General features: G+C 38.2%; 2 protein-coding genes across 2 annotated transcripts in view; both read left to right on the top strand.

Annotated features, from left to right (window-relative positions):
- The window catches only part of LOC113479039 (trihelix transcription factor PTL), a 29,996-nt gene extending 3,954 nt beyond the window's left edge, over positions 1 to 26,042 (top strand). Inside the window, exons 2-10 of the mRNA XM_026846653.1 lie at positions 1,322 to 1,408; positions 4,679 to 5,158; positions 6,206 to 6,295; positions 7,032 to 7,103; positions 11,276 to 11,362; positions 14,757 to 14,828; positions 15,538 to 15,939; positions 17,313 to 17,378; positions 18,423 to 26,042. Of these exons, the coding sequence (XP_026702454.1) occupies positions 1,322 to 1,408; positions 4,679 to 5,158; positions 6,206 to 6,295; positions 7,032 to 7,103; positions 11,276 to 11,362; positions 14,757 to 14,828; positions 15,538 to 15,939; positions 17,313 to 17,378; positions 18,423 to 18,637 (1,571 nt within the window). The 3' untranslated portion in view covers positions 18,638 to 26,042. The remainder of the gene's footprint in view (positions 1 to 1,321; positions 1,409 to 4,678; positions 5,159 to 6,205; positions 6,296 to 7,031; positions 7,104 to 11,275; positions 11,363 to 14,756; positions 14,829 to 15,537; positions 15,940 to 17,312; positions 17,379 to 18,422) is intronic.
- The window catches only part of PAICS (phosphoribosylaminoimidazole carboxylase and phosphoribosylaminoimidazolesuccinocarboxamide synthase), an 18,467-nt gene continuing 9,896 nt past the window's right edge, over positions 18,520 to 27,090 (top strand). The window contains exon 1 of the mRNA XM_026846654.1: positions 18,520 to 18,613. The gene's annotated coding sequence lies outside the window, so the exon portion shown is untranslated. The remainder of the gene's footprint in view (positions 18,614 to 27,090) is intronic.

Raw genomic sequence — 27,090 nt, forward strand, 5'->3', positions numbered from 1 at the left:
CTTCCCCCCCCCCCCCTCAAATGTTCTAACATCCTTTTGTGGTAACTGTTCTTATTTACTTAAAATAATAGTTTCTCTTTAATAATACAATGTAATTAAACTTGTTCCTCTTAGCACCCATGGCACACTCAGCAGCCTTCCAAGAGAGAATTTATTTCCCCTCTCCGTAGTTTGCTTTGCAGCTCTTAAAGAGGTAAAACGCCAGTCCTGGCACTAGAGGTGGAGGCCTAAGCCCCCCTTTCCCTCCGTGGGCCAGCCTGCAGCAGGTAGAGGCTCCTGCCACAGAAGCAAGGCAGGCAGCTGGGAGCAGTCAAGAGATCAGGCCACTGCATCTATGAGTCATTCTGAGCCTTGCTGAAAGTCAGGAGGATTTAGGATAATGTTTTCAAATTAATCCCGTTTTCAGTTTCACCGATGTCAGGGATACCAGGTTGCATTCTAGCCGCACCTCATTACTGTTCCATGTGAGGAACCACCGCAGTACCTTTGAACAGGTAGCTTTGATCTGTGTGACCTACCTGGCTGGAGCTGACAGTAGCTCAACTCCCCATACAGTGAACCAACATTTCAAAAATCCTCTCAACATGGTGTGTTGAATAGAGTGTGTTACCACAGAACAACTTAAAAGTCTGTACTCTGTGAAAATTTAGCTGATTCAGAACCTGACATGCTGCTTTCTAAACTTACTTAGCAATCGCTATAATACTGCTTTTTAAACAAATGTAGGAATGCTATAGTGTGAAAATCTAGACTGAATCCTGTCAGCTACAAATATGTCTGTTGTCTAGTGAATAGTTTCCTGCTTTCCCTATGCCATTAATGAATTCCATAGATTTCCAAAACTCTTTGCAGAACATTCTTGTTTTCTTCATACTCTTAAAAAAATATTATTCTTGGCATATTTTTTTTTGTTGTTGCATAGTTGAATTGTGTTTATCTGAATCCATGTGCAAAGTTCACTTATATTTGTACATCTCTTACTTTACCTGCTTTCAAACTATACTTTTAATATGCTATCCAACCCAAATACTGAGTTAGGAAAGCATAAAAGTCACTAGAATCAAGCCGGTTTCTACAAGAATTTTAAAATATATTTCAAAGAGGTTTCATATGCAAGACAGAAAATAATTTAATTTACCTCTTAGAACTCATGTCCCCCTATGGGGACAGGCCAAATTAATTTTATATGTAATTTAAATACAAATTAAGTGTGGAGATTACAAAGTTAATAATCTCATTGTGTATGGACATTTTTACTTAAACTAATTTAAGCTAATTTAGTCCATACCTATTTTTCATTTAAAAACTCTTTCCTTCCCAGGTGAAATATCAGTTTCTTTAGAAGATGATGAGGATGCTCCAGGAGATCCACTACTTTTTATGTCCCATGTCAGACCAGTTCAACTAGGTATAGTATGATGGTGCAGAGAGATCAATAACTAAAAAGCAGCATGGCTGTCAGAGCACTTTCTAGTAGCTTAAATACACTGTCATTCTGGTTTTGATCAACGTAGCTTTAAAATAGCCACACTTTTGCACCATCTCCTTCCCAGATTTAGCACTCAGCAGTCTCATGCATCACTAGATACGCTGTATATGATACAACACCTGCATGACCACTGTTCACATTCAAAATGCATGCCATGCTATAGCTCAATGATATAAACCACATTACTTTTGTTAAATGCTAGTGGAAAATACACAAAATGGAGGTGTGTCATATCCATGTCAACTTGTGGATTTTCTCTAAGTCATGTAATTTCTGCTTAAAGCATCATGAGTGAATGGCCTGAGCCAGGAAATGAAGAGGTCAGACCTGTCCTGAGCAACCCAGATTTGCAGTGGTCTTCAAAGCAACTGTATCCTCTCTCCAAGCAAGGGGTGGTCAGCAGTGCTTTAGTCCCACCGGCCATAAAACATCTCATCTGGAAACTGTCCTACCATAGTAGTTTGGCTCAGGAAGTTATTACAGAGCAAAGGCACAAATCTGGCAAACCAGAAACAGGAAGAAGATCCTAGATGTGAGCCCCTTCAAGGGGCTGCTAACGGGAATGGAGAAACCCGAACATATTTTAGACAGAATTAAGGCAGTTGATGAATTGATTCCATGCTTGGATGAATAGCAGCACTGTCCTGAATTTCCTACATGCTTTTTCAATTTTTCACAAACTCTCTATGCTCTAGCATACATACCAGTCCAGTTACAATAACCTTCACTGCAGAATCACCAAGGTGTCATATTCAGGGAGAAAACAATGCTCCATCTAAATCTACAGCTTTTACATTACACACTACACCCATCTTGCCCGGTGTTCAATAACAAGAAATTAAAGAAGATACAAGAATTTCACATGGAATTATATGCACGTATATATGAACAAAACTTTTCTTGCAGTAAGTATCTGAATCAATTTTTTTGCAACATACTGCCAAGCAGATTAATTTGGCCTGCTAAAAAATCTTCAGTTCTGAGAAACCTGCTTTCTACAAAGCCAGCAAAATAACTTCAATTGCATGGGCTCCCAAGTATGTACTGATATTAAAATGTCTTCCTCTAGTGCCTCTCTTAGTCTTTAGATTTCAGGCACTATTTCAGACACCACTGAAAGAAAAACATTGAGTTCTTTGTATCTGTATTGCATAATAATTTTGTTTCAGCAGATTTCTTATTTTGAGGAAGCTTAGGAAAAAATCAAATATGGCATAAACACATCTTTCAAATTAAAGCATAATGTGTATCTTAATTTACAATAAATTAGAGCTAAAATACATTTGAGACATAAAAAAAAATTTCACACTGGCTGTAACAACTTTGTTTCAAAGCAGTGTCTGTGGGTAGGATATTTTGAATCACAATGTTTTTTAAAGGGAACGAGGAACAAACAAAGCCACCATTTTCCACTCCGCAAACAGCAGAATGAATGCTCATTACACCGAATCACTAGAACTCATTTGAACTAATACCCACAACAGAAGTGAGCTCCATTGTAAATGAACTTCCTAGTGAGAAATACTGGTCTACACAAAAACTAAAGAAACCTTGTCCCTCCCCGACTGCCCCATGCTCTATGGCTTTGACTGGGAAGTTGCAGGGAGCACCTTCCGCATTCTTCTTCCTCTTTTCTTCCCCTGGGCCTGTTCTCTCTGGTCTTCATGGCACTCTCTGGTAGTGAAGAATGAACCACTCCAGAAATACAGATAATTGAAATACCCCTGGTAGCACTGAGCAGAGACTGCATGAAGCCTATTTGATGTTGGCAGTTGTCAACCATGGCAATTCTTATGGTTGCATTCACCTGTAAACAAGCATTTTCTTTCGTTCCCCCAGGAAGAAATAAAGAAAGCATAATTGAAATGTCACCTGAAAATTACCCTCCTCAACAACATATCAATGAGCTGGTTGCTGCAGAGTCCCAATTAACACAGGATGAACAGGGAAAAAACTATATCTGTTAGTACAGTTTTTTCACAACTAGAATGAATTACTGAGACTAGCAAAGAATGCCTGTATCTAGGACAAGTTTGTCCCCAGACAGATGGTTATACACAAGTATGCTCCACTGTATGTACATGCAAAGGTCAAATATTTTTGCCAGCATTCAAAGCTCAGCGACTATAAAGTATCCAACCCCCATAACCTTGCTTGCCCTTTTGGAATAAGACACTAGCAAAGGCATTTATCACTTCAGTATGATTGCAAAAAACTGTGTCAGTTACTGTGCACTTTCATGTTTGCTATCTTTGATGAAGCACCAGAATTGTGTGTTGTTTTTTTTTTAAATAGTTATTTTTGCAAAGATTTAGAAAAAGCATGAGAAACTACTTTCCAAACTAATTAATTAAAATGAAAACTTAAATGAAATTCATAATTAGAAACAAAGAAACATCAAAAAACTATGAGAGATCATATTTCAGTGTTTTAAGTAATTGCATGGTATCCTTTACCTCCCAGTATTATAAAGTTGATGAGTGGAGAAAATGTAAAAATTTATTAGTTCTGCAGAGTAAGATAACTCAAGACTTTAATTTTTACTAAAAAAGCTGCCAAATATTTTTGATTGACCTGCAGTGAGGAAGGTGGAGGTTCTGTACCATGAGAACCAGGTTCATTATCACATAAATGTTCTTGTCTGACTTAAGGCAAAAGTTTCCATTCCTCAGCTCCCCACAAATCGGGTGCTTTGTTAAGAGTTAAGGATCAGATTCTTCAGATCCTTATGCGGTTTAAATCTCTCCATGTGTGTAAAACCAAAGGTACAGCATGAATGTAGAAGATAAGTCTTGATGATAATGTCAGTGATTCAGGAACCAATTTATTACTGTGCTAATGCAGCACTTTGTATCTTCCAAACAGCACTCTTCTACTCTCTAATGTCTGAATGACAAAATGGCTCATGGGTTATTCTCTAAGGTGTTACAAGTAAAAGTTCAGTGTATTTGGGCACAGAAGAAAAAAAAATGTTCCTCTTAATTAAATGTACATGCACGTTATAACTGCCAGTATCGGTTTTCAAGATGATTATCAGAATTAACAAAAAATGCTGACAAATTAACAATAAATAGCTTCATTTTAATGTCACCTCTGCTCCATCTTTCTTTGGAGAAACAAGTCATGACGAAACAGCATACTTCATTCTCATTCTCTCTATCCTTTCCCCACCCCAACCACCCAATGCAGGTAACCCGTATCTGTGTCTCTCCCCTACCCCACACGATGCAGGTAACCCAACATCAGCAATACAGGCTTCCAAAACACCGGCTTTTATTCCAACAGTAGCAAATGAAGGAGGAAAACACTGGACTGTTAATGAAGTCAGAGCTTTGATACGCATATGGTCAGACAAAAATATCCAGCAACAACTGGAGGGGACAGTGAGAAATAAAAGAATATTTGAACAGGTTGCTGCTAGACTTCAAAAGTTTGGAATTGACAGGGACTGGAAGCAGTGCAGGACTAAATACAAAAATCTGAAACATGAATACAAGAGTGTAAAAAGTGCCCAAGACTCAGGGAGTACAAGTAAAAGTATGAAATTTTTTAATGAACTGGATGCTATTCTGGGGCACAGCACCATGGAACAAGCAAGTAAATCAGATATTGATGAAAGTGAGAGGCCTCCAGAATGGACAGAAGCAAAGTCAGAAAAAGACTCCATAGGTAAGTACTTCAGCTACCCATATATCACTTATTTTTTTTAGTTTTCCAGCACTAGAGAAACCTTAAAAGAACCCCCCAAAAAGCAACCAGCTAGATTAACCAATTTGCTGGGGGAAAAAAAAAAAAAGAGTAGAAATTTACTATTTTGTCTATTAGTTTTGGTTTACATTATATGGTCATCTTTCAAATTCAGTGATTGCTCTGAACTTTTTTTTAACAGAACTGAGAAACAAAAGGAGGAAAAAAAGATTAAAACATAGGATATGATAAAGTGATACAGAGAGACCATTCCAGTCAAAATCATGGCAGAAGAGACTGTTTACATCTTAGATTTAAAAATGGATCAGAGAGATGGTCAGACTGTGTTACTGGAAACATAAATGCATTGAGCAAAAGAAGCCTGTTGTTATAGACATTGCTTAAAAAATTAACATTTAAACTGTCTTTCTCTTATGGTTCCCCAATAGCCCAGTTTTACTGGCCTTTGGAGCAAGACTCACAAACTAGTGAGACAACTATTGTGAAAACAGCAAAATGAATAGAACCAAGAATACTGGCAGAGCTTGCCTTTATTTTTGTGTGGTTATTGAAAAATAACTTGGTAATGGATGGATTAATGCAGAATTAAGAACAGACTGATGAACCTACACTACCCAGGAGTTAAAACATTTTTTATTGGTATGTTCAACCAGAAACGTGCCTGTTGTTTAAGAACAGAATTAAACATAAACCTCTTTATCACACAATAAGAATCCTACACAGGGAATGATATTACTGTGGCCAAATATAAGACTAGAAGTTAGTAAATTAATTGAAGAAGTCAAGAAAAATAGAACACACAGTCTCTGGCTGAAAACTATGAGAATATTTTGGGGGAAGATTCACTCTGTAGTTGCCGTTTCTAGGCTTTTTGCTAATGCATCTACTACTGCCTGCTGGCATAAAGAGCATCCTAGGTTGGACAGATCTTGTGATTTGACACAGCACAGGTGTTCTTCTGTAGTACACAAATGTGGTGCCCTGATTAACATAGCATTATTTATGCAGAAATGCCTGGAGACACAGGTGAAGAGGACTCTGTTAGTAATATGTCAGAAGACCTACAGGTTGCAGATATAAAGAAAGTTTCTGACTCAGGTAAACTGAAAAGTCTTCTATTTTATATAAATCCCTAAATTTAGTTAAGATGTATTTCTAAAATAAACCCATGTTGTAATTACAGTTAGAAAATGCAGAGGCCTAAAAAATTTATAAGCAGGAGATAATGTCATAGTGATAACCATACTTTCAATACAGGAATATGCGCACATTTACAGTGTTCTGCTGAATTTGATAAAAACAGTCTAGTAAGTAATCTTTTCAAAGATTCATGACCCAAGATGTAAAGAAGAATAAACTATTGCTTTAAGCAAGTTGAGTGCAATGTATTACTGCATTTACTTTTACTTAAACTATGTCTTCCCAAGGATTAGAATCATTCAGTCTCCTGTGCATGAACTAGTAACAGCATTCTCTTTTTCACAATATAATGTGATCAGCATTTAATATAATTGTGTAAATACTCATGTTAGGGGATGAGAACTTCATTTCAGAGTATCACTACTAGCACTGAATATGAAGGTCATATGCTCTTTATAAAGAAATTTGGTTTACATCTGAAGTTTACAACTTTCAGGGAAAGCAGGAATTTAACATTCAGCTAGAGACACAGTCTCAAAGGCTTGACTCTACAATAGAGGACCTCATGATCTCTTTCAGTAGCAAGAGGAAGAATGTGGTCTAAATTAGACATTAAGGAGTAGTCTTACAGAATTTAAAATGGTCTAATGTGAACTTGAAAGATTTTAATATCAAATTAAAAATCTTCTGACAGATGATGTTACTGTAAATACTACTCCAGAGAATCGGGCAGCTCTGCATATAAGGAAAGAAACAGCTATGACAAGTAAGTAAAGACATCATGAGAGGTTATTTGAGGTATACTGGACAGTAGCATTATTGTTTCACCATCCAAGAGCAATTACATTTATTAATTTAAATTTACTAACAAATATATAACTGGCCTTTCACCAGATCACCATGGGCACTTGAGGCATTCACTGGAGAAAAACAGGTTGTCATGAAAAGTGCATTGCCTGTAGGGACCTCATTTTGAGACAGACAAAATATGTAAGAAATCATAAATGGTACTTTGTGAGATCTAGTTAAGACTATTTGTAAAATGCATAAAATTCCATTTCTTCCCATCATCAAGTAAAATTACTACACAGACATGAACTGTAATACTACACAGATTCAGCACTGCCACTAAAGTATCATCTGACAGTTTTCAACTGCCTGCAGCTTGTAATATTGTAACTTTTTGGACTGCAAACTTTCAACAAGTTATTTACTTCTGGTAAAGTTCTGAGTACTCATTTTTGACACTTGAACATTCCTTTAGGATAAGTGTAGGTGTTAAGACATCTACATCTTACCTTGATTACCATTTCCTTTCTCAAATATATGCATTTTAACTGTATATTTTGTTTGTTTATGGGTAATTGTAATGGAGATCTGATTTTGTGAGGAAAGATTAAAATAGCAAGTATTTCAGAAGTGTCTCTGGCTCAGCCTATCCACTCTAAAGACTACTGTTCAAAATTCTGTGGGGAAAAAAAAGCAAAACCACAGCACTCTTATCACAAAGAGATGCAGTTTCTGTTTCCAAAATTCTTTCTCTCATTCCCAGATGAACAATACAGACTCAAATGATTTTATCACAGGTGGTAAAAAGCACCTAGACTTTAATGTTATTAATGGTAACATAATTAGGTATTACATAAAGCAGAGAAAAGATGTACACTGTTTATGTTACAGTATCATGGAGACCCTTTATTCTCTGATGGTGGTACATGCCTTTCCTAGACAGTTCAAACAAATTTAAAGTGAAAAACTGCTAAGTAAAGAGATTGTATGTACCTCTGTATTCATAAACTTACTTGCTGATAAATAGTGAAAAAGAAAATCAGGCAGTGATGTATTACACTGGTTCTTTGATATGACTAGATGTCTGACAATTGATAGCCTTTAGGATGTGACATCTTAAGGACTACTCAATATTCAAGAGAACTTCGGTAGAAAACTGTTTCTCACCAAACATCTAATTATAATTTATATATACTTGTGCCTTTAAAAAAAATATAAAATAACGCAATTTGACATAAATAATAATTTAGAAATTCTGTTAAACTTTATATCAGGATATCTACCTAATTAGTACATGGAGTTATGTACTAATGTCAGAGTTATACATACACTTGTCTAGAGATATACTAGCTAGCCTGGGCAGACATCTGCTTTCTGACAACCGCAGTTGCATAAATGCACAGAGGTGCACAAGCTGCCTCAGAAGTGCATGTGCTTCTCACGATCTTACATGTGAATCTGAGTTACTAGCCACCGTAACATTGTCACCACTGCCAATCTTTTATAAACAGTCCTATCAGGGTTGCCATAAGGAAAAAATTAAGAGGGCAATAGTCAAAAGACAAATATACCAGTTTCAGGAAAATATCTAGTTATTGGATGTTATTGTTTTCCTTCTCTACCCACATGTATTTACCACTCAAAGGGCAGCAAATGTCCATCTGTGAAGGAAAAGACAGGTACATAAATCCTTACATGTTCTCCTATGGACTGTAGCAGTTTACTGACCCTTCTCTGGCCGCGCTGCCATGAAGCCACTTTCTCAACAGGCTGGCCAGGAGAGGGTGCAAGAGCATCACAGCAATCACAAACCCATACAGGTTTTAGTGAAAGCAGCCTAGGAAAGGCTGGGGCCAATGTAATTTTTTCTCTTTTCTGGTAAAACATATCCATATTAAAACAATCTGGAGATAAAACCTTATTCAGTTATTTTGACTAATGTTTTCTATTTTATGAGATCACTTTTAAGGACAGTTAATTCCAGAATTCTATTCAGAAAGGCCAATTACTTCAGCTTGCACAGGCAGCAGTCAGTCGTACGTGCACATTCCACATGGGTCAGACTTTGCAGTACGACCACAGATTGTATATCGGTGTTTGATTAAATCTGAAGTGCCAGGGAACAACAGTGGAGATGAAAACAAGATTGTTACGAATGCCAGTAGCCTGATGTTCTTAAAAAAACATCTACAGCAAGTATTTTGCTTCAAACAAATGCCTTTTCTTTACATTATTTTTTAGGATTTTTTGTGCCCTGCATATTTTACTGTATGTCTTTCTCAGAACAAATTTGGAGTAAGCCATGACACTGACAAAATACATTCCTAAGCGAGGGCTTTTAAAAAATCTGGTGTTTAAAGTTAAGACCTTAAGTTGGTACAGACTAAGGCATTATGTTGGCTTGAACACTTACAGCTGTGTGCTTGGAATTTTAAAATGTACAGATACTAAGACAAAAGATAATATTTTAATACATATGCCCCAGGCTGGTGTTAAGTAGAGTGTTACAGAGAAGTGCAAACCGAAAAGTTCTTGATGATTCACTGGCTTAGCCCAAGGCATACATACCTGGGCTGGAGACACAAACTCCTAAATTTGAATCCAAGTTGTCTATAGCCAGTCTCATCAATCTGCATGACAGAGACAGCAGCAGCTATGCAAGCTGTTGGAGAGTAAACATAGGCCACACACTGAAAATTTTCTCTAGCTTTGACATTTCCAACTCCCCTTTTATATGAGGCACACATGAGAGTGAGGATTAGGAGACAAATTAATAATCTTGCCTCATGAGCCAGAAAACAGGATAAATAGTGATAGCGACAGAGTGCCAAAAGAGAACAGAGCTTGTATCAGTCTGAGGGGGTAAAAGGAAAGACTGCGACAGCATTGCTCTAGTGGCCTTATGAGCAATGCTTCAAACACTAAGTAGAGATTAAACATATTTGCTGGCAACTGTCTATAGCTTCACTAAACAATGTGGATGGAGCCACTGTATTTTACCCATGCCAGAAACTGTCGATGGTTTATCCTGTTTGGCGCAGTCTTGCTCTCCTCATGCCCTCCCTCCAAAAGCTCTGAACGGTGGCTTAGAAAAAAAGCCAGGCTCCCTATCCACATTCTTGGCTCACTAAGGAAAAAAACAAAAAACAGGCACATGACACTGGTCACATCACAAAGAATGTCCGATGCAAACAAGGCCATATTGATTTGGGGGTAATTTTTAATAAAATGGGTCTAGATTATGCTTTATTGCTCAATGTTTAGGGGCAATATTCTTGAATGGACTGAGAACAGGCTGGGAGCCAGAAACTGCTGCCATCGATCCGCGGTGTGGCCTTCACCATTTAATCTCTGTACAGCAGTGTCCTCACCTGGAAACGAGGATCAAGGATTGGAAAGACCACTTGCATCATCCGCCTGTCCATCGGTCCATCTGGGAGGGGTGGAGCTGTCCCTTAAACACCAGAGGGCCAATGGCAGAGGAACAGAGATCTCCTCCCTGCAGAGGGGAGCCCAGGGACACCTCTGTCACCATGTCCAGAGCCAGGGCCCAACTGCATGATGTAAAGCCCTCACAAACTGCAGCAGGGGGGATGCTCTCAGGACAGTCATTTAGTAGTTTGTCTTTATCATGCAGGCAGGCAGCCTTGCAGTTCCATCATCCAGGCACTGCACCCTGATGCAATGTCAGGGTCCTTGCCCTTTCTGGGGCTAATTCAGTGACTCTTGGCATCAGTTGCTTGGGATTCTTTCAATAATTTCAGTACGTATTGAAGCACCCCTTGTGAAAGTCACTGTCTTGCCTGTTCTGCTTCATAGAGGTTCACGAGTTACTACACATCTTACAACCATAATCAGCAAATCATTCTACAAATTCTGATCCAGATTTAAATAACTTTTGCATATTTAATCCATAAACTTATATTATACAGCTTTTAAAGTGGTGTTCTGTATTTATTTTAATATATAAGTGCACATACTCTGCTCTTAAGCCCACTACTGCAGAAAAGTGGCAGCTTTACTGTATTAAGAGATGAAATCTTTAACAATAGTTATCACTAATAGCATTCTGAAGTTGGTGAGACTCAAGACATAACTCAAGACCTGTTTAGTTAACAAGAACTCTGTAAATTTATTTTTTTTTTACAGAAATCCCTGAAGGTGAGGGGGACTTCACCAACTCCACCCCGGCAGCTCTGGGAGCTACACAAATAAAGAAGGAGACAATTGACATAGGTAGGTCAAGACTGTGTCTTGATGGTTAGAACAAAACATTACTTTACTGGGAAGTGCAGATTTCTAAGGTTCATATGTTATTTCTGCACATTATATCTGTATCTGTTGTAGTTTGAGGTTGTGATAAAATCTGGTTTTTGTTTGATTTTACAGTGCAAAAATGTATAAACACTTATTTCTTCTTCCCCCAGCTGATAGTAAGATCATATTTTTCCAGACAACACGCTCCCCATTATGCTAGATGTGATAAGTCTGCATTTGATTGTGACACAAATACTGTTCTTTTTCATACATAGTTGCTAGAGAGAATAAATTGGAGAGCTAAATAGCTGTCTCAGAAACACTGAACAGTTTATACCTTGTCTGTCTTTTCAAAATACTTCATGACAGTGCATTTAATTTCAGACTATTCACTATCAAACAATTGCCATAAATATTCTGAATCATTTTACAAGTAGAACTCAAATCAGAGCCTCAGCAATATGTAGAAATCATACATTCAGTGACAAGTATTCAGGAGAAGATTTGTTTTATTAAAAGTATTAAAATTTAACATTAGAATACAGTATGAACATTAATCTTCTGGAATAAATAAGCATAGAAACCATGGAAGGTCATGGAAAAAAGGCATCAGAAGAAATAACGATGATATTGAAATCTATTGACATGACATCCTGCATCAAAATATGCTTTATGGTAGTGCTCTTTGTACCCTGAAGTTAATGGAAAGAATAAAAATCTATTGTAATGATTCTGTGAACAACAATTCTTTGGCCTTTTCCATTGTATGCATCACTATTTCTGTGATCCAGTCAAGAGCTTGCTTCTCAGCAATTATGTAATCCCGAGTTTGGGTGTTGAGACACCCTATCCAACACAGCTTTTACAACTGTTTGCAAAGGCTGATCTTGATTATGAAAGACAACTGTAACGAGTATGACACTGAGGACAACATCAGAGCAATGCCATCACAGCAACAACACACAGAACCACAAGTTACTTTGAGGATAAAGTAAATCTGTGTCCCTGAAAGTTCAGAGACATAGCTAGGTCACACTAATGCAAAGAAAAGAGTTCATACACAATGACACAGAAGAAAATGTCATGCAAATCAACTGGCTGCCTTATACACACAAATTCCCTGTTCCTGTCATGTAATATCCAATTGAGGACAGTAATCACACAAGTTCCACAATTCCAATTGAGGACAGTAATCACACAAGTAATCACACAAGACAGCAGTACACAAGTTCCACTGCCAAAGGCAGAAGGAGATTAGAGAGCCAGCAAGGTAGAGAGAATGAGCATATAAATGAAAGCCATGGGGGTTTTTTGGTAATAGCTTGGAAAAAAAAAAAAAAAAAAAAAAAGTCCTTTAAGAGCCTAGGAGTAGATTTACTGCTCCATTTTGGTCCTGGATTGTATTTCCAATAGCTGCAATTATTAAAGGAAGATGCAAGATTTTCCTAAGAGTTATGAGGTAGCCTGTTTATGAAAAAAACACTTTTTTTTTCTAGTACCCCAAGTAAATCACATATACATGCTTATGAGAGTATAATTTCTGATTCTGTTTATCACAGGCATAAAATTTATTCCTGCATATAGCTTATGAAAAAAAAAAAAAAAAAGAGAGAAAAGAATTTATAAAGCAAATAGAAATGCATGGACTACTCTGTGGATATGTTAGCAAGTACCATTATAGAAAGCACATCAAATGAACCTGCTTATTTACCAACAATCTCTTATTTCTAACAGTCTAAACCATGCGCTCAGTTTTTCAAAACATGTAAGGAACATTAACTTCTACCCTTTACCAAAAAAATGTATTGAAGGTAATTGGTCTATGACATCCCCTACCAAAACAATGAGAACTAGTCTTTCTCCCCCTCCCAACCCAAAAAGTAATTCCACAAAAAAGTGAACTTTCAGCCTCCGAGAATCCAGGCATGAGGAAATGAGCCCAGAGTCACCAGGTCTGGGTTTTTATGTCCATAGATGATTTCAATAATTCTGAGGGCTCCTGAATTTTGCTTCTGAAGGGAAGTTTTTATGCTGCAAAAGAGTGCAAAGCTATTATAGCCTCAGCTCTGCAGAGAGGAAAAAAACCCTGGCATGTAGTCATGCAGAAAAATAATATTATAATGTTTCTATCCTGTTAAAAGATGTAATTTTGTGGAGAATTCAAATGTTGATAGAATAAAATATAGTTCTTCAGTCTTCCCTATTTTGTCATTTAAGCCACATAGAATAGTTTTGGATAGAACCATCCCTACATATAGAAAGGGCAATTTAAGCTGAAGCTAAAGATTTCCACAAAATCATTAATCAATTGTTTGTTTTCCAGTTTTTCTTCTGCTTATGTTATCTCCATCACAAAAGTTCTGTATCAGAGACTAGACTTTCACCCCAAAGTAAATAAACATGGCTGTCTCCTAAAGGAAGGCAGACATATGCAACCTTCCCCACAAAACCTAACATCTCCCCCTGCCCTCCCTCCCAGGGTAAGGCATGCCTCAAAGCCCAGGTTTGAAACTCACCATGGAAGCTTACTAAAGTGGACTCGAAACCACTTCAGTGTGTGTGTGTGTGGTCAAAAGGAGTCCTGAATAGAGGAAGACAAGTAAGAACAAGGAACAAAGGTCTTTCTTCAGTTTCTGTCTGATGTACCAGGGAAAGTCACAAAGATCTGAGAAAAGCCCCATCAGCAGCATGAAATGCAGTTTATACAAAGCCACACAGCATGCAGGTCTGCCAACAGGTGCCTACGCCTCTCACTCCTCCTCATCACATCCGAGGCATCTGTGCAGTCATGGGCACAGCTTCCAAACTCGAGAGGGGGACAGTGAGTGGTCTTCTAGGGCCCAAGTCTTGGCTCATTTCATGACAAACTGGGGGAGCGTGCATGACCCCACAAAGGGAAAAGCTGCAGTCCAAGCTCTGTTAGGTGTGAGTGAATCTGCAGACGCATGCCCTTACAAATGGCACCAAAGCCTCACCAAGCCTGTCCTGCCCACATCGCCCAGGAAAAAAACTGTAAGGCACACCTGTCCTAACCAGTGTATACAAGCATGTTATGCAAATTGAATTATATGTGAGATACGAACCAACCACGTAAGCCTACGTGATTAACCAAGTATTTTGAGTCTGTGTTGCATCCACAGCTACCTTTTGGGGAATGGAGAGGCAAAAAGAAAGATAGGGCTTACAAGAAATGTCAATAAATAATTTGATTAAGGGAGACATGTGGTAGAAGACTTGCTATAACTAATGGGTTAGACTACTGGATTATGACATTTTTAATTAAAGATAGGTGCTACCCACAGAGAATGACAACGTTAGCAATTTATCTGTCTAAATCCAAGTCTATTTTATTTAAAACTGTGTGTTTCTATAGATGATGATTCTATAAGCACTACCTCAGAAGACAGATCTTGTACGCCAGTTGCAAAACGAATGGTTGGGACAGGTGAGTATTAATTTCCATGCATTTATTCTGAAACAAAATCTCATTGTAATTTCAGTACCAAAGCTGGAGCAACCAAAACTCTGCTGTAAACATAGCTCTACTTTTCTGCTTCTGACTCCAGTCTAGCTTTATCACTAAACTTATAAAATCAGTTTCATAGCTCTATTCCCTGTCACAAGCAAAACTCAAATTAAAACTGTAGTTTAACTTTGCATTCTATACATACCTGATGAGCAGCATCTGCCTACTTCTGAATATGTAGGTAAGATTTTTTTCTTCTATTTAATTCTGAGTAGCATTTTCATTTGCATGATATTTTGCCTTGCCTAAGTTGAAACCATACTGGAAAGGCATTTTCTTATCAATGCTGCTATGTTGTTGCTTTAAAGTTTAAGGCCTACTGCATTCCTGCATGTAGCGCTTGGATACACTTAATTTGACAACAGCAGCAACAAAATTACACTGACAAAATGTAGAATTTTAGATGCCTTGGAGAAACAAGAGATTTCACTTGCTACATATTTTGCATGCTGAAGAGGAATGTCATCATGTATGGATTTAACACTGTAAAATTATAAGATTTTTGAATCAAGAGATTATTATAAATATTAATTAATCCTTCAGCTTGTTACCAAGTCATTAACTGCCCTTACATCTTAATGTATGAATATTCAGCAATACTTAGTTGTTGTTTCATTTATGTTTTCAGACAATCACATTCCCTTGGAAGAAGCACAAAATCACTTTAAAGTTATTACAGTTAATGATACTGGAGCAGGAAAACACTGGAGTGATAATGAAGTCAGAGCACTCATAAACATATGGTCAGATGAAAAGATACAACAAATGCTTGAAGGGGCCACAAGAAATAAAGAAATATTTGAGGAAATTGCCAGGAGATTAATGAAAAGTGGTATAGACAGAGACTGGAAACAATGTCGCACAAAGTACAAGAACCTAAAATATGAATACCGTGCACTGCAGAAGGAAAACGAGCATCTTGGAAATCCCAGGAGAAAAATGAGATTTTATGATGAAGTAGACTGTATTTTAAGAAGACAGCCTCTGGGTCCCTCGAGCTGGGGATGTGAAAGTTCAAGTCTTCTATCAGGTACTAAAAACTTCAGGGCTGAGATAAAGCACTTAAAATGAAACTTAAAGTTGCCTGTTGACCTGTAGGAGGTGAAATATGTGGCCAGAAGGGGGAGGGAAAATAACTGAAGACCCTGTATCTGCATGGTCACGTAGGCAATACTCAGTGAACAGAAATGGAGGAGTTTAGAAGTGAGAACATAAAAAGTGAAAGCACCTGAAGCATTCAGCATTATTAGAGAATCCTTGTGCTTTTGGAAGCTTAAGTGAGATATATAAAATGGTGACAGAATACGTGGCAGGTTTTAGAGGTGATTTATCAGGCATGTAAAGTCTTATGGATAGAGAGCTGAAGGCTCGTACCATTTAGAACTGTGGAAATCTGTAACAATTAAGTCAAGTGCAAGGGCTCCAATAGAGCAAACTTCATTAATTCAATTCACATCACAGACAAGAGAGAGAAAAATCCAGGGCAGTGGTGTTTATCTGAGCACTTGTAATTGTTATATTAATTTTACTAAAGCAGAATCAGTTTTCTAAATAGTTTGCTTCTATTTTAGTATCAACAGACCCCTGATCTAGGAACCACACAGCTAATCTACAGGGGCACCTGCCCCTGATCCAGGCAGATCAGATGCTCTCGTAGAAGCAACTTAACCACTGCACCTTAGAGCTCAGTGAGTTACAGTAAACCAGAAATAATTCTGATTTTTCTCAGTGTGTTAGATAGTAATTTGCAACATCACAAATGTTAGCTGAGGACTTGAACCATTTCTGCAGCAGAGGCCAGATGGACAGCTTGAGCAGAAACCACTGGACCCATCCTTAAACCAGCTGTCCTCAGTCATGAATCATGGTCCTAATGTAGTGTCCAAGGGCACCATAGAGTAGTGCCATTAGTTGAGGCTGGAATGACATCTACACAGCCATGCAATGACACCATTGCTTCTTACTTGCCTTATTCCTTTCCTCAGTCACATTTGTAAGATAGACATTTTCTTCCTAATCCAGAACCTGAAGATATTACTGCTCATTTCTGCTGTGAATGGAATTTGTCAACATCAAGAATATTTGATCCAAGCTGGCTGGTTTACATTTTAGGATGCTGGAAAAGAACTGTGTAATCTTGTGCTGATGCAGGAGACAGTAAAACAATAACCTTTCAGAAAAGAAGCTGTAGTTATTAAGCTGTTTGAGGCATCTACCAAATAAATGTGTCTCTACCCTTATTTATGTGCCAACGCAGCACCTAGATTTTCTAGAAGATTCTCACTGTTCCAGGTCACTTGTCCCAATTCATTTGCTTGTGTACTATAAAGCTTTTTGGTGTATGACTGATTGTGCTTGAGAATCTCTGCAAAATACTTAGTCACCTTGCTTTTCTCTTCTAAGTTTCAGTGGGAGATGTTACAACAAACACAGGATCCCTGAGTATCAAGAGAAGAACATGGAACGATGGTAAGAGCCCCTGACTTTTTAAAGCATCTACACAATGCTGTTGAATGGGATGCCAGATTCTATTTTCCAGTACTCAAATGGTTAAAAAAAACCAACTAGAATTTAACACCAAGCTCTAAACCAACATTCTTCTCTCACCCCCAACAATCTGCAAAAGAAGAGTCCTGATAAAAATATGGGCCTAAGGAAAACCGCAATTTCTTTATTTCAGTCCTCATCCCTGGTATGAATGAAGTAAACATCATAAAATACTTCTTTGGTTTGTAAGAATCACATGCAAGGAAAAGACAAAAAGATTTTAGAAAGGTGTCTTAATTACCTGTGTTGCTCAGAGGAAAATAGGGACAATAACACAGTCATGGTTGTTTTCCTCATATACTATGTGACAGTAAACAAGAGGAGAAATTATATAATGTCTCACATGTAATGTCTAAGATGTACAAGATAAAACAGGCTAAGACAGCTATTCCAAGGAGAAGACATGGTATAGAATCACTGAGAGGGAAAAATGAACGGATGGATGGAAATACACAGCATGCAATCTGATATAGGAAAGGTCTAGAGTTTATTTTTATTTCCTGGCAGAATTGTCAGGCCCTAAATAATCCAGAAGTCCAACAATGAGGGATGATTTTAGTTTAGTTTTTACTAAAATGATGTCTTGTCTACAGACAGATGAAAACAAACAGACCCAAGCACCACATTTCTGAATTCAACCTGCTCAGTTCACCATCAGAAACTGTACTAAGAGGACTAACTCTGTGATTAAACATACTTTTATTTATTGTCTATTAGATAAGTATGTCTTGCAAAAAAAGGCACTAGCTAGGCAAAGCTTAAAGTTTCAAACGTGAGTGATTTTTACAAGGTCTGCTTCATTCCTACTGGTCCTTATACAATGACCACTTACACAACACCAGGCAAAGGCTTGCCAAAAGAGCGTAATGAAGGACAACATTAGGAAAACCTATCATGTGCTAAACTTCAGTGTCAGCAGTTCATTGACTTGTGCACTCTAACTACACACTTTGCTTTTGTCCACAGAGGTGTCACCTGTTCCACTTAAGAAAAGTGCTTCTGAAAACACCATACTCCACTTCCAAAAGCTATTAACAGAGAGAGTCCACACAGTAACGGAAGGCAAAAAGTTACTGTTAGAAAGGCTTTGTAAGCAGGAAGAAATGCAAGACCTCAACAGAACGCAGCTGTATGCTGATCCATCAGCCATACAACAGGTTGGTTTAATGAACTTTCTATGAAATTAGCATGCAAAGATATTCTCTCAGTAAGGAACTGAATAGACTAATTTATGGGGGTAGGTCACCTGCTTGCTCCCCTTTAATATATTCACCTTCAGTCTCTTAAACTAAAACAAGGTATGAGTTCCCACTGTAGTCCATAACTATGAGCTTTTAGCAATGATGTCAGTTAGCCCAATAAAAGATACAATCTCTGCCTACATGCCTTGGCTCACCTACATGCCACAGTTAACAGACTTAATTGGAAGAAAGTAACACTTTGACTGATCAAAGCAAGTATGTACTGTTAAAATTCCATCCCACCATTTCCAATTACCATCTCTACAACCTTCCTAGCAAGTTGGTCCTCTGCAATTAACCAAACAGTTGAAGCCATAAGAGAACTTCCTTTTGATTAGGCAAGGCTGGTGCAGAAAAACCAACACTTATTCCTTTATCAGCATTTACCTGCATGCTGGCCCCACCACTTGCCTATGCTGGGTTGGGGGACCATCCCCATCTGCCCTCTAAGGTATGGTGCTGTGCAGCAATGAACTGGAGAATCCAATGAGCCTGAAAGAAAGTACACAAAGTTCATGCCCACCTAGAAGGTGTAGGCATGGGTTCTCATCCCTGTTCTGTACTGGGCAAGGGGTCTGCCTTGTCCAGTAACCAAATGAAGTACAGAAAACATAGAAACAGTACACAGGGAACAGTGATGTGGTAAGTGACAAATGCCACGCCAAAACTAACCAATACTCTACAAAATCCTACTAGCCACTACTTCGTTTAGTGATTCTCTAAGTACTCTACAACCTGTATTGCCTGCAAGACATGAATTTCCAGGGTTTTCCTTTCAGTGTATTCAAGCAGAACAACTCATTTCTGGATCTCAGTCATGTCTGGGCATAGACCCACACAGTCCTGCCAAAGCTAGGTCAGTTCTGGGCACGCACAAGGGCACAGCTGAAGTCCAACAGTCAAGTCCTTACTGCAGCAGCAACAGCTGCCAGGTTTTTTTATACACCGAGGCCTAAATTCCATCCAAGTCCCTCTACATACAATCTTACACAAAAATATTACTGGATATAGTCCTTTGTTTCCCACTCTATGGTTAATTGTTTTCTTGTTAATTCTTTTATGAGAGACATGACAAAGGTAAATAATTTCCACCAAGGTAGATTTTATCTGTCAATTGACTAGCATTTTTAAAACAATTCTGAGAAGTCAGATAAGATCCCTAGAGAATCACTGGGTTTTGATCATACTGTATGTGACATGGACATACAGTTGTTCCAGTGTATGCTTATCTACAACTTTTCACATTTTACATTGGTTTCTTCTTTGGCTTGTAATACTAGTATCATTGTTGGTTTAAAAATATTTTTTCTCTCTTTGCAATGAGTTGGTTCAAGGATACATCCTTGAACTTGCAACATATTACTTGTACTACTGCCTTTGAACAAGGGATCTGTCCCTGCCATCACAGCAGTTAGGTATCCTTCCATAACATGCTGAGACAGCTGAAGACCTCACCATTCCTATCAGGCCTAAAATCACAGGTTACTCCTTCCACATGTGAACCAGAAAAATGTGTGATCCAACCCTAATTCACTCTAGTACATTTAAACAGTTTAGTTCAATTTAAATTTAAATTAAGTTTTAAAATAACTGTACTTAAGATAATATGGATCACTTACATGTTCTGCTTTACATCCTGTTTCATGACTGCAAGGCTCAAGTTGATTTGATAACACACTGCAACAAGAAGATCCCCTTTGCTCCATGCTACTCTAAGCAAGCTGATGCTTGTTGGATCCCCTGTAAACCAGTTCAGATCACTAACCTGACACGAGACTAGCCCAGTTGGGAAAAAAAAGCAAATGGTTTTCTGTGTGAGCTGAAGCAGCCCAGCAAGTTCTCAGCTGTGCTAGCCCTAACTTTGAGCAGCTCAAAGGTTGTTTTTGTTGCAGTGTGACTGCCCTCGAATAAGAAAGGCTAACCTGAGGGAGGCACTTAGCACTGCAGAGAAAATAAACTGTTCTTAAAATTGAGTGATGCACAAGGATGACAATCTCTCCAAAACTTTGCTGTCATTCAGTACAATGTCCCCCCAGAAATGTTCTTTTCTTCCAGAAAATAAAAAATACTAATTTTATTTATTAAAATAAGCAGGTATTTCAAGACATAGGTATCTGTTTTTAAATGCTGTTGTTCAGGTGAGAACAGCAAAAAAGCACTGAGGCAAAGAACTGTCTAAATTCGTAGTAGGTCAGAGCAGAGAATCGCAGAGCACACTTGTAGTCTCTATTTGGAAACTGTTTGTATCAACACTAGAGGGTAGATATGAAGCAAGAACTGACAGGAAAAAAAAGAACACAAGTGGCTTTCTGAAGATTTTCTCAGAACACTTCCAGAGAGTGGGATTTACCTGACAAACAAAGGTCCAAAGAAGGTAGACTTCCCTTTGTGTGGGATTCCACTTCTATTCTGTGTTGTGGCTGCAAAGCAGAGCTTGCTTTTTGTAATTCTTTAGTCAGAAAGCTATCTCCTCCTTTCCTGCTGCTCACATTTATTTTTGGTCAAAGATGGTAAGAGATGTCAACGGCATGGGGCATTTGGCATCATCTAGTATTTAGGTGCTACTCCCATTTATACAGACAACAATTAATTTACTTGAATATGTAGGATGCTGAGATAATTAAATCAAAGTGGCATCAAGACAATCTTTCTTCACTGCAGTTGTAGTTACGATTCCTTATCACTTTTTGCTTAGAGACAGGGTAACATGAACGTTGTACATTTAGAATTCTGATTGTCTAGAGCTATGGTCTGTCTCATTTTGACAGCATCCCTCAGGGTAGTGACAACAGGCAAAATGGATGTCACTGGAGTGAAGGATTTCTCAAAAAAAGTACCTTCAAAAATAACATTAGTTAATCCCACTCATTCTTCCAGTGTATTTTTATATCCATCTGAGCTTGTGCTGTGGGTCTCCTCTGATCACAGCTTTACATTTATTACAGTCACACAGTATTTAGTCTAGGAACACTTGTTACCGTAAAAGCCAGCTTACAGGCAAGTTAAATGTAAGTTAGGACACCATCTGAAACATGCTAAATGGTTACATGTAGGACTAAAAGTGTTTTGAAGGAGAGACCTTCTTAGACATAGATCTACAACATGGTTCCTTTTTAGCAGAAAGGTCAGACCAAGTTGTTTCCATGTAACTGCTCCTGAGAATCTTAATATAAATTACATCATGAAAATTATACCGCTTAAAACCAACACCAAGTAATGATGACAAGAGCAGCAATCCTATAGAAAACAGATCTTTGCTCTTCTTCCTCAAATATCTACACTATTACTATTACACTATTAGTAGATTAGTAATTAATTTACTAATTATTATTACTGAATAGGGGACTATTCAGGTTACTGTAAGGGCAAATCTGTCTCCTCCTCAGTTTGCAAATGGCAATACTGTTAAATTTTGAGGTGTGACAGATAAATGGAGCAATCACCACTCCTACCCATATTAAAAAGTTCCACTCTTCTCTAAAGCACACTCATTCACTGAGAAGAGTGGGTCACTTTACAAGTCTTCGATAGCGCTGTTAGATTTATCTCCCGGTAGACCAAATTATATTTGGGCCAAATGCTGGAGAATGAGCTTCAGGGAGCAGAAATGCTTGTATTGTTGGTGGATCCACAAGCACTATCAGCATCACTGTCCCTTAAAAGACTCACTCTCCAGATTCTCAACCTTTGTTCCTTCTCCTGCAGCAAGGTCTCCTTTGTGTTGGCACAAAGCACTCATGTGGCCAAGCAGTTAACCAACTGACAGAACTGATTTAAATTAAAACCTAATAAAAAGCCCCTCCAAACAATCCTGCTTTTTTTTTAAGTTCAAGGAAAGTAGTGTAAGAGACCACAGAAAAGAGCAGCCAGAACACTTTATTTGAACTGAACTACCAAACATGAACCTCCTGTGCTGTGTACAACCCTCCCTCCATGCATTAGGCTCATATTTAAGGTATGGGCAGACAAGCGAACAGAGCAATCCTGTGGAAATTACTGGGAGAGCTGGATCATGCCTACATGGATGACTCAACTACAGTCACTGTGAAGAAAAACGTCTCCAACTTTATGGCTAGGTTCGTTTAATGGAAAGTCTGTTGACCACAATAAACATAATGGCTGTCTCTGAAACATCCTCGTGTATATATATATTTTGGCATCACATCCCTCCTGCTTTTTTCCTCTCATTCTTACATTATCTCATTCCAGTTGGTTAGTCCACATCCAGAAATAAAAGCTGAGACCAAACTGCATTTTCTGACATGCACGTCTAAGAGATTTGGTTAGAATGGAAATCCGTTATCTTCACTTTCCAAAAACGAATGTTCAGGAACCTGAGCCCTGCAGGAAGTTATGTAAAACAACTGAGCAGATATAGCAGCTCACCACAGCAAAAAGGTGTTACTCCTCCTCCCTTCCTGCAGGAATAAGCTTTGTGGATCTGGGCTATCAGCACCTAGCAACACAGAATGGCCTATAAAAGTAATTCAAGGTAGAACTAAAAGATAAAGTCTGACTACATCCACATTCACTAAGTGTCTCTGAAAGTATTCAGGAATGTTTTACCAGCACATAGAGTGTGAATATTCCAGTAAAACAGTATACAGACTCAATCACTAGCTAGACAAACACCCAGTATATTCCTAGGGAATTTACATAGAAACATGGTTAATTACAAAGTTAGGCATTTAGACAATTAAAACATTTAACACTGCAGTTCTGGCCTCTGGGGATGGGGGATCTGCTGAACCCATAACGGGTTCTTGAGATGAAGAGGTAAATATGTTACATACCAAATTATCAGGATCATTACCTGTAGCATATCCATGTTCCTCAGAAAATTCCCATCTGAGTACTATTGCCATTTTAAGCTTTTTGTTCAAAAGATTAATGGTGTAAGACAGGATACGAATAGGTTGCCAAATAGCCTTTTAAAAAAATTATCTTGTAACTAAGAGGTTGTACATAAAATGTACGTACTTTCATTACGTTATATTGAGTATAGGTATTTGGAAGGATGGCTGATGGGAAGCAACCAGTACTTTTACCAGATTGAAAGAGAAGTAAAAATTCTTAACTTATGTTGGTGATTATTTGGGTTCTGTTGCATAGGTCTTAATAGTGGACAGTGGCAGGGAAGGTATCAAAAAAGTGTGTTGGCCAAGCCTCCACTCTCCGTTCACTGTGATTCTTGTAACAAATTCCATACATAGACCCTGCTGAGTTGGGACAAGGAGCATTCACTGACTTAATAGGACTCCCACCTGCACAGAAGAGGGCTTTTAAAGACTTTTTCTAAAAATCAGTACAAAGCTGGATACACTCAGGTTTCAGTACACAGTATTACTGCCAAAAAATATTTTCCAAGGAATTTTGCAAAAAGTTAACAGAAATCACACTTGTTGCAAGACTAACTTTGCAAATTTGTCCTGGTCAAGGACTCAAATGACGTTTAATAGATTTGTAATTCAAAAGTACTCCTCCTCCCTCACCGCCCCCAAGAAGAAAGTCCTCTCCTTACCCGTATCCTCTGACTTTATTTTGGCATGCTGTCAGTGGACTTTGCAGTGACTTTGTTCCCTGGCTTACAGATTGTAAAGATGATTTAGAACATCCACTTTTAAGCCTTGTTAACGTCAACTTCAGTGTAACAGCATTAGCTTTAGCAGCTTTAAAGTTTCAAACATTATGAGAATTCACTGCTAACACATCTGTAAAATGTGTTAAAACCAGATGAAAATCACTTTAAAATGGTCTCGAGTTAAACTGGTACAATGTTCCTAGTGTGTGGAAGGCCTTGATTAGCCTGTGAGTAGGACTATGACTGGTTTTCATTTTAACTCACAGTTCACCATTATATTATGCATTAAAAGACAATAAAAAGCCAAGTTCTAACTTTTGCTACAAAGGAGTGTGAATTTAAGCCTCAACAATCTAGCAGCTGCTGTTTAATTAAAGAAAACCAAACAAAACCAACCACCCCAACCACTTTTAAAGTTGTTGCTTATGTCAAGATACTGAAATTCCAAGTCTATCTTCTATCTTTCATGACGTGCCTCCTTGTGGGCCTGCTCCAGAACCTTGCTTAGAAACACATACTGATTTTTCATGCAGAATAGTTTCAGTGAAACAATGAGCACCACTCACACACATGCTTAAATATTCTGGCGACTTGATCCAGCATATGGAGTTTCAATTTTTCAGTTACAAACATCCTCACTGAAGTAAATCTCTCCAGTGCTGTAATATCTTTTTAACACTGTAATACAAATTATCAAGTCATTTTAAGCCATTTATCAGAAACAGCAAAGTCATCTGCATTGCTGCAACCAGCTACATCAAAACATGAAGCACAAAAAAATTATGCTGCATGTTTTTATGGCATGTAACAAATATTCTGGATCTTTATGTATACAGATAAGATTTCAAATATGAGAAATTTTAACATGTTCCCAACAGCTGCTTCATCTTTGTGGATCAGTAATCTCAAAAATTAAGTTTGATACAATGCCATACTTGAATATACTGATTTTTAAAATCTAAGATGAAATAAGGGCCAAATTCTGTAATCTGATTTATTGCACAGGACTAATCTGCCTATAAAAGACCATGCCTACGAGTTATCTCAGGCCAGTTGTCATTACCTAAGCATCCTTATAATTTGAAGGTGAGGTCTAAAGACTGTCTTTTCTGGTGGCAAATCAAATTTCTGTTAGTCACTTAGGCCTGATTGGGACTGCCCTTTAATACCTACCATACCTACCTTTCATATTTACTTATTTTTAGAGACACTTCTTAGTTTTTAAGATTAAAAGAACGGGCTTAATGAAATTTACTGATACAGTTAATGCTAAGGTTTAGCATTAACTGGTTTTCAAGAGACATTCCAAAAAAAAGGAAGAAAAACAGCTGTTATCCTATTACTTCCTGATAGGGACGCCACCTCTTCTACACTTCACAGTAAGAAAAATGAAAAGAGGTTAGAGAAGCATTAGAGAAAGAAATGGGAACATTAACATCTTTAACAGAATTTTACTGAGCACTTGCAAAAGTATATTGAACCTAACTGAACAGACTGTTTTACTTTACACATGCAATAATGTTTATGTCTCTTAAGAAAGCATCCCTTAAAATTTTTGATACTTAATGAGTTAGAAGATCAGAATCAGAGGTAGAGCATGTATGCCTTTAGGTGTGTATCTTCCTGTAGAACTTATGAGTTGCTTATGGTTTCAATTACAGCATTAGTATTACTGTTTACAGTTGTGTCCTCCACAGGGGATATTTGATATTGAAGAGCTCATGGAAATCAAATATACTTGTCAAGTGCCCATCAGGAAAAAAAGATAAAAATTAAAAATGTGTATTGAAAAATCATTAAATAAGGTTGCAATGAAAACTGAGATAATAAGATGCAAAGCAATGAAAATGCATCAATCATTTTATTTCCAACTAAGAAACTCCATGTCCACCAGTGTAAATGTGTAAGCATAAATGAGGTAAGATTTTTTTCCAGCCTCTTCACAGAAAAATGGCGCAACCTAAAATGAGACTATTGGTTACATGGCTTTGTTTCTTTGACTCTGCAGCTCTATCGCTCCCAATAAAAATGTTTTTGATGGACACTGGCAAATATATATATATATAAATGAAACACCTACAACCCAAATAGAATTATTAGTATATGAGAGTCAGGTAGGGATGCCAGTAAAAGTATATGAAACTCAGCTGTAATAAACAGAAAATCTCAATGTAAACATTTTTCTGTCGTCGGTCCAAAACAATTTCAGAGCAACTTTTGCGCGTCTCTGACCAAAGAACGTATCGTTTTATCTATTCAGTGCATGTGCGCTTAGAGAAGCCCCCCTCCCCAGCCTGTCGGGAATGTGACTTAGCCCACTTTTTGCAAGTGGCAGGTTAAGCACAGGCGTCTGTACCACGGAAGCCAAGCATGTGCTACAAAACTAGCACGTGTTTGGCTGTGCATGTCTTCCCCCGCGGAGGATGTACCTTTCCGGCGCCACTGAAAATATGGTTAGTGCATGTCAGTGCGTAACGGTATTACTTTGAATATCAGACGGAGCAGAACCCAAACCTCATTTTGCAGCTCTGCACCCCCACGGATCACAGTGAAGCTAGTCGGGTTTACATCGCCATAGACACGTCAAGTAGAAAAGAAGTTTTATTATGTCGTGGTGATGACTCTAAACAACTGCGGCTCGCAGGAGCCTAAAAACTCTTAAGAGCCACCCCACTTCGGTGGTCTCGATGGGTGTGAACTGCACTTTAACGTAAGCGCCTCGACTAACTCCGGGGACGACGGGCAGCCTGGCCGCGCCGCGCGGGGCCGCCGGTAGCCTGCCTCGTTTACATACGGGGGGGCAGCCCCGGGC

This window comes from Athene cunicularia, assembly GCF_003259725.1.
Source record: "Athene cunicularia isolate RWA chromosome 4 unlocalized genomic scaffold, athCun1 chr4_part1, whole genome shotgun sequence".
NCBI lineage: Eukaryota > Metazoa > Chordata > Aves > Strigiformes > Strigidae > Athene > Athene cunicularia.